Consider the following 15,666-nt stretch of genomic DNA (forward strand, 5'->3'; position numbering starts at 1 on the left):
GCCTCTGGCCTCCACGTGTGTGTGCACATGGGAGGCCCTTGCCCATGTGCAGAAGTAACTGGTAGCTCACTGGTAGAGAGCATCCCATTACTAAAAACAGAGTCAGAGGAAAGCAGACCTTAAATATTAAGATTTTTTTGGAAAGGCATTTAAAGGAGAAAAAAAATGTTATTACCAGAAAAGCTATCTGTGCCTTTCTAGAAAAAGAAGAGAGTATTGTTGTTCTGAGTCCTACTCTGCAGATGGGAGCCCAGTGCTAACACACTGGGCCATCTGCTTAGTCTCTAGTTACGGCGCTTCCAGATCAGGGATCGTATGTGAGGCTCTTCACCCACACTATTGTCAGTCCTCAGCACGATGCTACAAGGGAGATACTGCTCTGTAGCTAAACAAAGGTGGAAGAGGGGATAAGCCACCAGCGATCACATAGCCAGTGGCTGGTGAGGTGGGTTCACATCCTGAGTCTGCAAACCATTTCTTCCCCACTGCCTCTTTCAAGGAAACGATGGCAGACAACTAGCTTGTTGCCACGGTCCTAGAGTCGATTGACTCTTGGCACGTACCTCCCTGCCTCCAAGCTTCTGTTTCCCATAGTCCTAGGAGAGGCGCCACTGTCAGTCCATTGACTGTTCTATTTCTCGATGTGCATTTGAGGGTTGATATCCGGATTTTGTCACCAGTATCTGTGTTGGTCTTTGTGTGTGTGCATGTGTGTGTGTGTGTGTGTGTGTGTGTGTGTGTGTGTGTATCTGTTTGTGTGTCTCTGTGTGTGTCTGTGTATGAGTGTTTGTGTGTGTGTCTTCATTTGTGTGTCTGCGTGTGTGTGTATCTGTGTGTGTGTGTCTGTGTTTGTGTGTGTATATATGTGTATATGTTCACGTTTGTGTGTGTGGGTGTGTGGGTATGTGGGTGTGTGTGGGGGGTTGTGTGTGCCTGTATCTGTGTATGTGTTTGTGTGTGTGTGTATATGTGTGTGTATCTGTGTATATGTCCACATTTGTGTGTGTGTGCCTGTACCTGTGTATGTGTTTGTGTGTGTATCTGTGTATATGTCCACGTGTGTGTGTGTGCGTGCGCACATCTGTGCCTGTGCCTGTGTATGTGTTTGTGTGTGTATCTGTGTATATGTCCACATGTGTGTGTGTGCGCGTGCGTGCACACGCCTGTGCCTGTGCCTGTATATGTGTTTGTGTGTGTATCTGTGTATATGTCCACGTGTGTGTGTGTGTGTGTGCGCGCCTGTGCCTGTGTGTGTGTGTGTGTGCGTGTGCCTGTGCCTGTGCCTGTGCCTGTGTCTGTGTCTGTGTATACATGTGCTGAGATTGGCCATTGTTAGTAGTAACAGACAGTGAGCTGTGAATAACAGAACATCAGATAACCAGTAACCATTCCTTTTATCCGGAGTCTGTAGAGGGGGATATGGGCAGAAATCTAGACTTTAGGTCTGGGATACTAATTACTGTGCATTCTGGAAAGTGCTACTATTCAACCAAAACCTAAGAACTTTTCACAGTGAGACTGGCCATGTCTGACTCCCCACTCTGGCTTCTAGAGCTCGGTGGAGAAGCCTGCTGAGGTCTGGCCTCTAAACGGCGAGTCTTCTGCTCAGCCCACACTGCTGCCTTCTTCCTCTCCCTCCTCTGGTCCTTTAGAAAAGGGAGCCACCAGCTACCCCCAGCTATGAGAGAAGCAGATGCCTCTTGTGTTACCTTGGTAAATTGTCTGTGCTGTTTAAGCTCACCAAGGAACTGGCACAAGAGCTGGGATTTGACCCTCTCACTTCAGACTCAAGATGACTTCTATCAAAGCATCCTTCAAACTCCCCCGCCCTGGGTCGGGATGCTCCTTGACTCTGTAACAGGTTGAAAATAGAACAAAACAGCTCAAAGCGAACGCGCTGTGCCTTTGAGAGCAGCTAAAAGGTTTCTGTATTTACATCACATAAAATGCCTGAGAGGGAAAGGCTAGGGAAGGTTCTCTGCCTAAGGATCCCCAGCGGATGAGTCTACTGTCCCAGTCTAACAGGGTGTCCTTCGTCGATTTCTGCTGAACGTTGTACACATCCGTTGGAAGACGTTTGATTCTGCTTCCGGTGTCTCCGTGTGCTGCTTGGCTCACTCAGAACCCAAAGCATGGCCACGCAGATCTTTCTTTGGGCCTTGAAGAACACAAAAAGATTTTTTTTTTGATTGTCCTGTTTTCTATGGCATTTGCCTGGGAGCTTACAAAGTCTCTCAGTGTGACAGCGCATACGCAGGGAATATTAACTTAATTAGATTCTGCTCTGTGCGTAGTTTGGATTTGGTTCTCTTTGAACATGATGAGAAGTTTGCTTGTTGATGTTACTGTGTCTTAAGGTATTAAGGAAAAAAAACCATAAAAGGGAGTCAGTGAGGAGGGAAGAAGAGAAACGTTAGGAAGCTGAAGGAATTGAAGTGTTTCAGTAAAAGATGGATTTGTGTTAGAAGATTAAGATGATTGAGGTTTTTCCAGAATTGGAAAGAAAACGGGGAAGCCCAAGTAACTCCCCAGAGCTCCAATCAAGTTGTCTAAGGCACGTGGACGATAAGACCCAGGTAGCTAAAGTAGCTTAGCAGACTTTAATTAGAAGTGTTTGGGCTATGCCTAAGCTTTAAATATTATACACTAAGTAAAAGTACCAGAGTGGTGTAACCGACTTCTCACTCTTTAATAAGTCTACTTGGAAGCTATCCTAATTGGAAAGAGATTAAAACAGGCATTTTGCCCCTTGACTTCCAGTCCCCCTACATCTTGGGGACCATGAGACATCTCTCAAAGTGACCTATATACCTGGTGAGCCAAGTCTTTTGCTTGGAGAGGCCATGGAGACCTCACCAGGTAGAGTCTACCCAGTGTCCATTCTACCAAGAAGAAAGTCGCCTCGGAGGAACCCCTTCCTCCGTGCCTCCAAGTGAAACTGTTGCCAAGCAGTTCTTGGCGCTCTGACTAATCCTCACAGTAAGGAAACCACTGGTAACAGAAAGAACTCCTGAGAGCTAGACCTTCGACCAACCTTAACAAAAGAAGAAAATGAATAATCTTGGCCTCCTGCATGGTCTTAAGCACACAGCAACAAAGTATCACCAAAAGTAAGATTGTTGATAATAATAAAAGACGAAGAATAGACCAGCCCGTGCCTGATGGGCTACTGACAAGTCAGGGGAGTAACCACAGCCTCCCTGGCTTTAATCCAGGGAAGGACTCTCATCTTAGCAATGGGCGCATTGATCTTTTCATATCCCTGGTAATTTTGTTTTTGTTTCCTTTGCTCTACAAAAATCGGACTAAGGTCATGTCAGCATCCCTATCCTAATGGTAAAAAGGTCTTCGTAGTGAACTTGGATCATTATGACTATTATGATTATTATGATTATTATGATTATTATGATTATTGTGATTATTATGATTATTATGATTATTAGATTATTATGATTATTGTGATTATTATGATTATTATGATTATTAGATTATTATGATTATTGTGATTATTGTGATTATTATGACTAATATGATTATTATGACTATTATGATTATTATGATTATTAGATTATTGTGATTATTGTGATTATTGTGATTATTATGATTATTAGATTATTATGATTATTGTGATTATTATGATTATTATGACTATTATGATTATTATGATTATTATGATTATTATGATTATTATGATTATTATGATTGTTATGATTATTATGATTATTGTGATTATTGTGATTGTTATTATTATGATTATTATGATTATTGTGATTATTAGCACCGGTGCTGTTAAAACCTAAACCTTGTGCTCTCCACTACTGCCTTGATTTTATCTGCTCTTTACAGTTTGTTCACACTCAGATGGTCGGTCCTGGGATGATCTAGGTCTATCTTGTCCCCTTGACCACACTCCAGGAAGTCAATTAAGAGTGGAGATCACAAGCCCTTTCTATACCCCCTGGTGTCATCTAGCATCACCCAGGTTGATTCTGTGTCTGTCCCCTAAATGGTTTCGGGGTCTTAACTCTTGAAGGGAAAATGTTAGGTAGCTAGGTAATCGTTGGCAGGCTTGGAGGCCATCAAGGGTGCCATCCTTCATGACATTTCTCCCTACCTTGACGTAAGGTAGACTTGGAGGCCACTGACAAAGGACCCTTCCTTCAGTACCAGAGACTGCTCCAAGAACTCCCTGGTGAGGGTGTCAACATCATCCAGCCAGAAATAGCCACATGGACCACGACTGTACCTTCTCCACCCATCTCTAGAAGTCAGTCAGGAATGTCAGACATGGCCAACTAACTTCACTGGGAAGGGTTCTTAGAGTTAGTTTGGTTAAGTAGTAGCAATTTCCACAAGCCATAGTAGTTAGCATTCCAGAACAAAAGCCTGGCTCCCTGCCCCACCCCACCTCTGAAGACCCTTGATACTGAGTCTCCATAAGAGATGGGTTTTTTTCAAGACAGAATTTCTCTGTGTATTGCTGGGTATCCTAGAACTCACTCTGTAGTCCAAGCTAGCCTCAAACTCACAGAGATCCACCTACCCCAGGCTCCTGAATGCTGGGATTAAAGTCACGTGCCAACACCTCCCAGTGGAATTCTTTTACTTAACTACCCACCATTCTGTTTTCACCCTCCTTCCCCACACCCTGCTTCGGCCCTGTGACCAATCGTTTGTAAGGAATGGAGGCTCTGGTTCTTACAGATGCCTCCCCTTCTAGGTTTCCTGAGATAAAGAGCTGCGCTGTGGGGGAAATTCTGCTAATTAAGGTCAAAGTCCACCATGACCTGGGCTCAGTGCAATGTGGGAGACTCTTCATTAGCAGGGCTTCTCCTCTGACCTTGTCTGGGGAATTCTAAGTCCGGATATAAGCCTCTACTTGAGGAACGTCACATAGCCTCAATTAGATTACAGGATCAATTTCTTTTATCCTGATAAACCCGTTCGGCTAGTACCTGAGATTTCTGAAGTGCTTCCCCATGATAAAGTGGCATTTCGATGCCTTAATCCCTCAACCAGTGACCTTTGCCCACCTTGGGTGTTTCTTGGGTTCTCTGTCCCCCAAAAGCTTGTAAGCCTGAATCACCCTAGTAAAGCTGACCAGCCTCCTGATAGCTGGCCTCAGTGTGGTCACCGTATGGACTCACAGGACTCCAAACACACCCTCCCACCAAACACATGCCCCACCCCAGCTAGTTCTCTGCTCCCACTGACCTTGTGGACCTTATCAACTGGTGATCCACGATTGTGGAGAGACCCACACTGCACGGTCTTTTTAAAGAAAGCGGCATCCCTGGGACAGGTAGTGCTCCACTGTCAGGTTGACGCCATGTGGACTCACCTGTGGTGGGAGTGTCGGCGGGGAATTGTCTGGATTATGCTGGCCTGGAGGATTTCCTTAGTTGGGTCAGTTGAGGAGGGAAGACCCACCTTGAATGTGGCCAGCGCTGTTTCATAAATTGGGCCCTGAACTGGATGAAAGGGAGAGCAAGCCCAACACTAGCCTGCGTGCATTAACTCACAACTCTCCGCTCGCGACTGTAACGTGGTGTGATCAGTTCTCTCTGAGTCTTGCTGCTGTGACTTCTCCATAACGAAGAACCGTAACTGGGAACTGTGAGCTCAAACCAGCCTTCTCTCCCCTGAGTTGCTGCTGTCAGGATACCTTATCCCAACAGCAGGAAATGAAGGAGGATGTTCCCCACCCCCCACCCCCATGCCTGTGACTTTGCCAGTGTGCCTGCTGGAGCTAAGAGGAAGCATTGTTTGCAAAGAAAGCACTTATTCATCCTGAGAATCTACTAGATTAACAGCCACAGGGAAAAGTTCAGATTGGCAAAACGTCTGTTGTTCCCCCGAATTGCTAGTCCGTTTAGTAGCCGTCTGTCTCTAACTCTTTAGACTATAACACATGGAAGCTTCATCAAGCCATGAACATGAATGGTAGCCCTAAAAGTGCTCCAGACCACACTGTTGGTGCCCGACCCTTCTGCATTCCATATTACAAAGCCCTTTGTAAGTAAATCACGGAGGATGTAAAACCTCCCACTGGGTCGCGGGTAAGATCTGGAATCTATAAGCTAGTACCAAGCAACGATCGCCTATTTTAATCCTGGACTCTCATAAGACAGAGCAATAGTAACAGAGTTGAATCATGGTTTCGGACAATACATGGTTTTTTTTTTTTTTCCTTCCCAGTTGGACTTTCTATCTTGAAAGAGTTAGCTGGATTTTTTGCTTGTGTTATTAATACCTGTTCATTTGATTTCAGTGGTCCAGGCATGGATGGGAAGAAATGCAGCGTGTGGATGTTTCTACCTCTCGTATTTACTTTGTTTACTTCTGCTGGCTTGTGGATAGTGTGAGTATACCCAAGTTGACAACTTAAGGGTTCAAGTGTAATACAGAGAAAAATCCAAGTATCGGTGTTATGTCATATATATATATATGTATATGTATATATATATAAATGCATTTATAAGTAGCATTATATATAGTAAATTAGTTTTTTAAAAGTAAATATATATTTATACATATATACGTACATACTAACCAACTTTCTAAAGTCTCCGTTTTTATCATCCTTTATTATCAATAACAAAGTTGAATAACAAATTATGCAAAAATAGGTAATGAAGACGACTGGTTTTGTCTTCTTTTCCTTCTCCCTCTCTCTCTGTCTCCCTCTATTCCCCCCACTCCCTTCAAGGCAGGTCTTGCTGTGTAGACTAGGCTGGCCTTGAACCTGCAACAGTCTTCCTACGTGCTGAAATTACAGGCATGTACCACCATGCACAGCCATCTGAACTTCTTGTGAAGTTTTTTTTTTTTGGTTACACAGAGTCTCACTCTAGAGGCTGTTATGGAGCCTGTCCTGGGATGGCTGGCATGTACCACTATGATGAATCTTGAAAACTGGTTATATGAATTAATATTTACAGGATTTTTCTCATTTGACACCAATGTGCTGTGGACTCCATTTGCAATCTAGCTATAAGATATGATGTATTTATAAAATAGTTATTATGTCAGAAGACCTGACTTACCACAGAGAAAGTTCCCTGAGTTGATGATTCAGTCAGTATTTATCTTGAGAAAATTCATTAAGAATGAATGGTGTCACTGGCCTGGGGCTATAAATGGGAGATTCCTTCCCTAGTACATACATGGCCATGGGCTCTGTCTTAGCTTCTGTTCTATTGCTGTGATAAAACCCCATGGCCAAGGCAACTTATGAAAAAGAAGGCATTTGGTTTGGGACTTCTAGTTCCAGAGAGTCAGAGTCCATGATTGCAGAGCAAAGACATGATGGCTGGAAAAGCTGAGAGCTCACACCTTGATCTCTGAGTAGGAAGCAGAGAGAGCTAACTGGAAATGATGTTAAGTCTTTGAACCTTAAAGCCCACCCCACAGCAATACCACCCTCAACAAGACTACACCTCGTAATCCTTCCCAAACAGTTCCGCCAAGTGGGGACCAGGTATTCATTCTCACTCAAACCACCACAGGCTTGATTACCAGGAGTGGGAAGACCAAACCAAACCAAACAAACTAAAAACAGGGAAGGAAGAATGGTGGTCATATATTCCTGAGAAATTATATTAAAGCTATACGGTTTGTCCCTACTGCCAAGTTTTCAGATTATAAGTATCACTGCTAGTTTGGAATCTCTTCAAAATTAACTTTTATAAGGAGTTTTTTTAAAATCATGTATGTATCTCTGTGTGGTGTGAACATGCAAGTGTAGATGCCTATGAAGGCTGGAGGCATCAGATGCCCCTGGAGCTGGAGTCACAGGAGCTGTGAGCTACCTGACGCCGGTGTTGAGAACTGAACTCAGGTCCTATAGAACAACAGTGCGTGCTCTTAACTTTTGAGTTGTCTCTCCAGGTTCTGGTGATCAGTGAACCACTAACCCTGGCACTTAGCTTTAAAGCACTAGTGATGTATTTGGTAAAGAGTTGCAATTGACATGGTCGTGGTGGTGCACACCTATGTTCCCAGCACTTGGAAGGCATAAAGAGGGGGATCATAAGTATTAGGCCAGCCTGAGCTACATACAGAACAATTCTAGGTCAACCAGTGCCATAGTGAGATTCTGTCCCAAAAGAAAAATAAAGGTAGTTGAAGTTTTTTTTTTTTTCTGTTTTTTAGTTGGCTGTTTGGCTGTTTGGTTGGTTGGTTGGTTGGTTGGTGGGTGGGTGGGTGGATGGGTTGGTTGGTTGGTTGGTTGGTTGGTGGGTGGGTGTGTGGGTGGGTTGGTTGGTTGGTTGGTTGGCTGGCTGGTTGGTTGGTTGGCTGGTTGGCTGTTTGGTTGGTTGGTTGGTTGGTTGGTTGGTTGGCTGGTTGGCTGGCTGGGTGGTTGGCTGGTTGGTTGGCTGTTTGGTTGGTTGGTTGGTTGGCTAGTTGGTTGGCTAGTTGGTTGGTTTTTTGAGAGAGAGTCTCATGTAGCCCAGGCTGGCTCTCCCTACATAGCTGAAGATGATCTCAAATTCTTTATCTTACTGCCTCTGTGTCCCCAAATATCAGAAATGCAGTTGTATGTGTACAAACATGCCTAGCTAAAGAGTGTTTTCTTAGATAGAAGATAACGGGTATGGCATGATACAGATAAACTAGATATTTAACCCAATTAAAATAAAGAAAAAAAATAACTCCTGGGGTTCTGTTTGTTTTGAACTGTTCTGTTTTTATAAACTAGTCATTCTCTCTTGCTAGGTACTTCATCGCCGTGGAAGATGACAAAATTTTGCCATTAAATTCAGCTGCAAGGTAAAGGTTTCCTCTAGAGAATTCATTCCCGGTTCCCCCCAGACTTGCCAGCCTCTTTGTCTTAATCTGTGCCCCTGTGCTTTGTCATCTAGGAAATCAGGTGTGAAGCACGCCCCGTACATCAGGTAACTGATCCCGCCTGAGCTGCCGAGTTTAAGGACAGTGCATGTCAGACCCATCCGGTTATGGACTTGGACAGCCAGGCCCTAAGGCTTTGCCTTCTTCCAGTTTTGCAGGTGATGACCCTCCTGCAAGCTGCGTGTTCAGCCAAGTCATGAACATGGCCGCCTTCCTGGGTAAGAGGAGCAGGAGGAACGGAGCCGCACGTGCCCTGTTCATCCCTGTTTTAGATCTTCCTGAATCCGTAGCAAAACAGTGGGGGACCCGGCTGATAATTTAGTGTCCTGTCACATTGGCATGCTGAAGGCAGCAGCTTTTTGTTTTAAGAACCTTCCCCCCACCCTCGTAAATCCTTTCGAATTCCCCTGCCTCCTTCCCAGCCCTCTCCCCTTCACGGTGTTCATCTTTCCCTTCGCACCCTGAACTTTCTTTTGCTGCACGAGATGACATATTTCACATGTCGTAAAATCTTGCTGAGAATTTAACAGGGTGGCACACGGTTGATTTGAAGAGGATGCCTTATTTATTCCTTCCTTGGCGAAGATGGGGACGTAGGTAGGTTCTGTGATGAATCTCTCCCTTAACACAGACCCTGCCGTGACGCCCTCCTGTGTGCCTGCATACATATCAGACTGCCATGTGAACACAGAGGTTTCAGGAAAAGTACCATTTCTCTGGGGTCCAGGTCCCTCTTTTAACATCCTGGCCCCCCGGGATCTGGAAGTACTCATGTGACCCTGCCAGTCCTCTGGGGACAGTGGGAAGCAGCCATGTTCTTTGTCTTGTTGAATATCACCTGCTCTTCTAAAAAAAATCCCAAGCCAGGATGGTGACATGCGCCTTTAAACCCTGAAGGCAAAAGCAGATGGATATCTGAATTCTAGGTCAGCCTGGTCTAAACAGTGAGTTCCCGGCCAGCCTGGGCCACATAGAGAGCCCCTGTCTATAAATAAACAAGTAAATAAAATAAATAACCCAGTAAACCCATTCATACCAGGGCCTATTGGCTACTAATAAATGCTTGCAGTTAACAGGGCACAAAGCCCCAAGAGTGAACTTGGATTGCAGGGCTGGGGCCTTCCACAGACCCTCTGTGGTCACGGGATCACAGCGCCTAGGCCTGCAGGCTGCCAGCCTCTGCACTGAGCATCCCCCGGGGACCCAGCACAGACATTCACAGCCGTGATTTCTGCTCCAGACCCATGGCTGAGTGCTTCCCATGCACCGCCTCATTTCCTCACAGGAGGCTCTCCTCACGCCAAGGCTGTCACAGCTTCCCTCCACTGGGCTTCCAGGAAACCCTTCGAGCACGCCGTAGAGCTCCACGCTCTTTCCTTTGTACACTCTGCACAAATCGATATTTCCCAGGAGTCTTTGGGATAGGATCTAAAAAACCGCCAGTTTGCACACTTCATGAGTCCCGTGGTCACAGAGCCTGGGATGAGCAAATCACAAAAGCATTTGCAGAAGCAAGACCCCTGTGTGAGCAAGCAAGCGACACCCTCTTCCAGGTAACAGGCCTCATCCCCTCGTTCTCGACCCTCCCTGGTCAGCCGACAAACAATTAAGCTTTCGCTGGAAGGTGTCACAGCGGCCAGTGTTCAGCCTTTATTACCGTTCCGTCTTGCCTGATGCCGTCTGGTAGGCGTGAAGCCGATTGAGATCAGTGTTCAGTGAGAGCAGAGACGGTCGCTTACTGAGCAGCTGAGAGTGGAGAGGAACCTGTTTTTCCTCTCAAGATTATTATTGTATATGCTAGCTGCTTTCTTCTCCCCAGACCGTCCCGGCAGACCCCAGGCTATTACTCTAAGCTCTCCAGCCGCCTTTAAAAAATATAGCCTTCACCGCTTATAAGTCGCTGACTTCGACAGCCGTAGAGGCTGTAATTTCTACTCTGAAAGGGAGTCCATGTGGCATTTATTAAAATGAGTTAGCGAAGATCTTTCATCTTTTTGACAGACTAATCAAAGATTAAATGCTCGGTTATTCTCCTCACAGAATTAGCGGCCTCCTTTGTCCTGAATGGATGCTTCCTCTCAGCTGGGGAGAAGGACCCAAGACAAATGTGTTAAAAAGAGCCTTATCTCTGTCCTGCGGAGGATGTGAGGGTGAATGATTTCAGTCACCTAACAGCAGCCGCCTCCCTCCCTCAGCCAAAAAACATCCCAGCTGCCTTTCTTTCCTGCAGCCATAAATAGGGATCACTGATGTCTAAACAGTAAAATTAACAAAACAGAAGTCGGCCAGGCCAGCGGAGCACTGTGACGGGGAGGTGTTATTCTGAGTTCTCAACGTGAAGACTCCAATCAGTCGTTAAACATCTCATTTTTAAAAGTCATCTGTGTTTTCATTTGTGGTCTTTTTGAAATAGAGAGATCAATTAGATAGGGGACTCCCATATCACAACAATGACAACAACAACTTATGTAGACCCAAAATAGCAGCGGGGTGGTTTTAAAAGTTCTCTAAAACTGTTGACACGAATACAGATTTCTTTCGTTACATCTCGTTTGGAGGGCGGGGGAGGTGGCTTATGCAAGTCACATGTGCGTGGAGGTCTGATGACTACTTTCTGAAGTTAGTGTTCTCCGACCGCATAAGCCCTGGAGTTTGAGGTTATCAGGCAAGTGTCTTCTTCCCAAGCCATCTCACTGGCCCCAAATCAGTAATTTTTAATGGAACTTAAAAGTATATTTACTAACCAATTAGGGGCTAGAGGGATGGCTCAGCTGTTATGAGCACTGACTGCTCTTCCTGAAGACTGGAGTTCCAGTCCCAGTGTCCACATAAAGGTTGTCAACCATCCGGTCCCCAGGGCACCTGACACCCCCTCTTCTGAGCCCTGTAGGTACTGCATCTGTACGGTACACATACACGCAGGCAGAGCACCTAAAATCATTATTTTCTAAGTTGTAAGGTCAGAAAGTAGCTTGACCATCAGCTCTTTTAACAGACAGTTTGACTAATGATAGATTAAACTCTTACACAGCCAGATCTTCATTCGTTCCTTCTTTCTAAAATTCCAACTAGGATCTATCTCGAAGGGAGACCTTGTCTCCTCTGAGCTGGTCAGTCTAGAGTTGGGGGATGGGAAGGGCAACACCTGGTGTTTAGAATGTAACCGTCAAGCCTGGGTCAAGTTATTATAATCTAATATAGGTTTCTGTTCATGATAAAGCGACTTCTCACCCATATTCCAAATAGGAAGCCCCTGCTTCCAGGAGGTGAACATATCCATGTCTCTAGGCATGGCGTGCATAGTGCCTAAAGCGGTCCACGGCCCCTGTGTTGGGCAGGGAGGACGACACTGTCAGTGGGTCAGTGTGAGGAACCACGCTGGGTCTGTGTATGTCAAAGTTATAGCACAATAGGCCTACCAAGTTAAAAGCCCTTAAGAGTTCCCAGGAAAAAGGCTTCTCACTAGCTGACTTCAGAAGAGATCAACTGTGCTGTATCTGCTTGATTCTTCTGCCATGACATCAAACAGTGTTAATTGGCAAGTGTTCCCAAGGGGCGCTGTGCTAAGCCCATCGTCCATCCTGATCTAAGGCTGCTCTATCAGTCCTGTCTAATTAGTCCTCTCCTACCTCCTTCCTCCTGTTCCCATCCTAACAACGAATGCAGTGCCATGCTTTCGTAACTAATAGACTTCTAGGACAACGATCCTTGTACTAACAGGCTTCTGGTATACCTCCAGGGATATTGGTTGTAGAACTGTTGTCAACTTGGTTATTCTCTGATTGGTCATAGCCCTTAGCTGGGACATGTGCCAGATATGAATCAAGTTTTATTCCCCTGGCTGGTCAGAGGTACTCAGAGTTACAAATGAACTCTGGATAACACAGCTCAACACAGTGAAACCTAGCAACTTGGAAACGCAAACATGTGGACTGATGGCTTCTCTCCACTAATGGCTGGAGAGACGAGGGTCTGGAGTCAAGGTTAAACCCTTAGTAAATAATCTCCAGTTAAATTGCTATGCAAATAGGGTAATTTTGTCTTTCCTGATGGAATATAGTATCAGAATAGTCACAGGAAGTTGGTACTACATTCCCTTATATATGGATATGGTTAAAGTTAATTGCCAATTATCTTTCTTATTTACAGACTAACTTTACACACTCGTGCATATGTACACACACACACACACACACAGAGAGAGAGAGAGAGAGAGAGAGAGAGAGAGAGAGAGAACACTATCTCTGCATAAGCAGTAATAAAAGGTGACTTTTAGGTTAATAACTTGAGGGCAGATTGTCCTCAAGGCCTTTATTGGAAGTGGCTATGCTGATATGCCAGGGCTGCCGGATCTCCATGGGAAGCTTGTAGTTTTCTGAAGAGAAACGGAGGAGGAGTGAATAGATGGGAGGGAGGGAGGTCTGGGGGTGACTGGGAAGAGAAGGGGGGAACCGCAGGTGGGATATAAAGATTAGATAGATAGATGATAGATGGACAGACAGCTAGATGAATGATGGATAGATACATGATAGACAAACAGATAGATGATTGATAGATGGATAATTGATAGATAGATAGATGGATAGATAGACAGACAGACAGATGATAGACAGACAGATGATAGACAAACAGAAGTGGGATTTGAAATCTAACCCCCCATTCTACTATTATATTCTCAACTCACTTTTTAAAAGTGTCCTTTATATAGCGAGTGATTAATATCATTTGAAGGAATTAATTTTCAGTGAATGTGGTTTTTCCAGATGTGATAACCTTGCCCTCTTTCCCATGTCTTCTGCCCTTTCTGTTCAAACACTGCCGAAGGTGACTGGCCAGCGAGTGCCGGCATGTTCTCTGTCCCTGTCTTCTTGGTTTGTGCTATGCCTCCGCAGTTGTTGCCCCACCCAGTCTGAGCTTCACCGACCTTGCTTTTGAAAGCTCTGAGAAAGTCCTGTTAGCAACGCTGCTGTCCCTGCGTCACTGCAGGGGAAACATGCAGAGCTGCTTCAGGGCCCCTCTGAGTCCCCAAAAGTTCAGAATCATAAAGCATCTGAAGAGTCTAAGCATCGAATGAAAAGGTCCTTTGAAAAACTGTCTGTCTGTCTGTCCAGAACTAGAGGCAAGCAAGGAGTGCTGAGAGGGGGTGAAATAGTCTTCCCCAGGGAAGAGCACAACAGTTGGTTATCCAACCTCAGAGAGTCAGTCCTGAAAACATATGGACAAGTAGCATTACGCAGACAGAGCAGGTTGTATTTATATGTTTGGGGATGTGCATATATGTAAACATAAACACATACACATGCACATACATATACACATACATATGCATACATATACATGTCTAATAATTATTGAAAAAAGAAGTCACACGTGAGTTTGCAAGCCAGCAGGTAGGTGTATATGGAAGGGTTTGGAAAGAAGAAAGGGAAGGAGAAAATGGCATTCTATAATCTCAAAAATAAATAATGAAGAAAAGTTGTTTGTGGTGAGATTTAAGATGCACTGTGAGAGCCAGCTATAGTGGCTCATGTCAGTAATCCCAGCATTCAGAAAGCTAATGGAGGAGAATCCTGGTTTGAGCCTGGACTATATCCTGAATTCCAGGCCAGCCTGGACTGCATAGCCTGGGCTACATCCTGAGTTCAAGGCCAGTCTGGACTGCATAGCCTGGGCTACATCCTGAGTTCAAGGCCAGTCTGGACTGCATAGCCTGGACTACATTCTGAGTTCCAGACCAGCCTGGTCTTCATAGCCTGGGCTACATCCTGATTTCCAGGCCAGCCTGGATTGTCTAGAATCTCAAAAAAAGTTTTAAAAGAATCTTACTTTTTTGCTGTGGTTTTAGACTTCGGCCTTTGTCTAAGCCTATGGTTTATATACCTTAATTTTATGATTTGTTTCATCCCTAGCCCTCGTGGTAGCCGTTCTGCGCTTCATCCAGCTGAAACCAAAGGTTTTAAACCCATGGCTGAATATCAGCGGTTTGGTGGCACTGTGTCTAGCCTCCTTTGGGATGACCTTACTTGGTAATTTCCAGGTACTTCCTCTGGCATTTCTGCCTCCCTCTCCTGCTGGTAAGATTATTCATGGCTCGATTGTTGCAGCCTGAGGTATAGACACTGTATGACCCATACCATCTGCATGAACTCCAGATACAAGTAGACACTTGGGCCCGGCATTCCGTCCCCAGGGTCTCCACACCCATCCCCATCACACATGAGAGTGCTAACTGCAGGGGCAGATACCAGGATGGCTGGGGAAATGGCTTACACAGCTAGGATCCTCCTCCAGGGATTCCTTTAGAGGGCGGCTCACACTTTCCTTCATTGCAACCCTGTATCCCAGGGTGCTTCTCTAGATAACTCTGACCCGCATATATGATGAAAGCTTGCATTTCACAGGGACCAGTTTATATGAAAGTCAGGATGGAAAGCCAAGAATTTCTCCAGAATCCCTGATTCACACAAAGATCTGTTAACCCTGACTGGCCCTCCTAGAACTCAGAAGCCTCGTGCACACACCTGGAAGAGTCATTTCCTCTTGTCCTGAGTGGCTTTTTTCTATAGTTGGCTAATTTCCCTGCCTCCCTTCGCTCCACATTCCCTGAACTGTGAGTGAGCAAACAAGATATATTTATCCTGTCCTCCTCCCTTGACCTGTTGAGTGAACTCCAAATGGCAGAGGCACTCAAGACCCTCGGCACTCTACTGCACACTTCTCTTTGTCCTTTCCAAAACATGCTAGTGGGTTTCTCTGCAGCTCTCTCTCACTCTCACCCTTAGTCCAGCTGATTCATTGAACCAGGATCATTTACTC

The 15,666-nt window shown here is 45.2% G+C and overlaps 1 protein-coding gene and 1 long non-coding RNA gene across 5 annotated transcripts in view; both read left to right on the forward strand.

The window, feature by feature from the left end:
• Tmem150c (transmembrane protein 150C) overlaps positions 1–15,666 on the forward strand; it is a 70,561-nt gene that overhangs the window by 47,507 nt on the left and 7,388 nt on the right. For 2 of the 4 annotated variants that reach the window (XM_006250670.5, NM_001108354.3), the window contains exons 2-6: positions 6,272–6,361; positions 8,719–8,772; positions 8,865–8,897; positions 9,001–9,068; positions 14,760–14,887. In XM_006250670.5, the coding sequence (XP_006250732.1) occupies positions 6,282–6,361; positions 8,719–8,772; positions 8,865–8,897; positions 9,001–9,068; positions 14,760–14,887 (363 nt within the window). In that variant the 5' untranslated portion in view covers positions 6,272–6,281. The other 2 variants (XM_063273331.1, XM_063273332.1) reach the window with 2 other exon arrangements.
• Positions 9,454–11,226, forward strand: LOC134481706 (uncharacterized). Its single transcript, XR_010057449.1, has 2 exons — positions 9,454–10,403; positions 10,891–11,226. It is a non-coding gene; the product is annotated as an uncharacterized LOC134481706 (long non-coding RNA).

This window comes from Rattus norvegicus, chromosome 14 (genome assembly GCF_036323735.1).
Source record: "Rattus norvegicus strain BN/NHsdMcwi chromosome 14, GRCr8, whole genome shotgun sequence".
Classification (NCBI taxonomy): domain Eukaryota; kingdom Metazoa; phylum Chordata; class Mammalia; order Rodentia; family Muridae; genus Rattus; species Rattus norvegicus.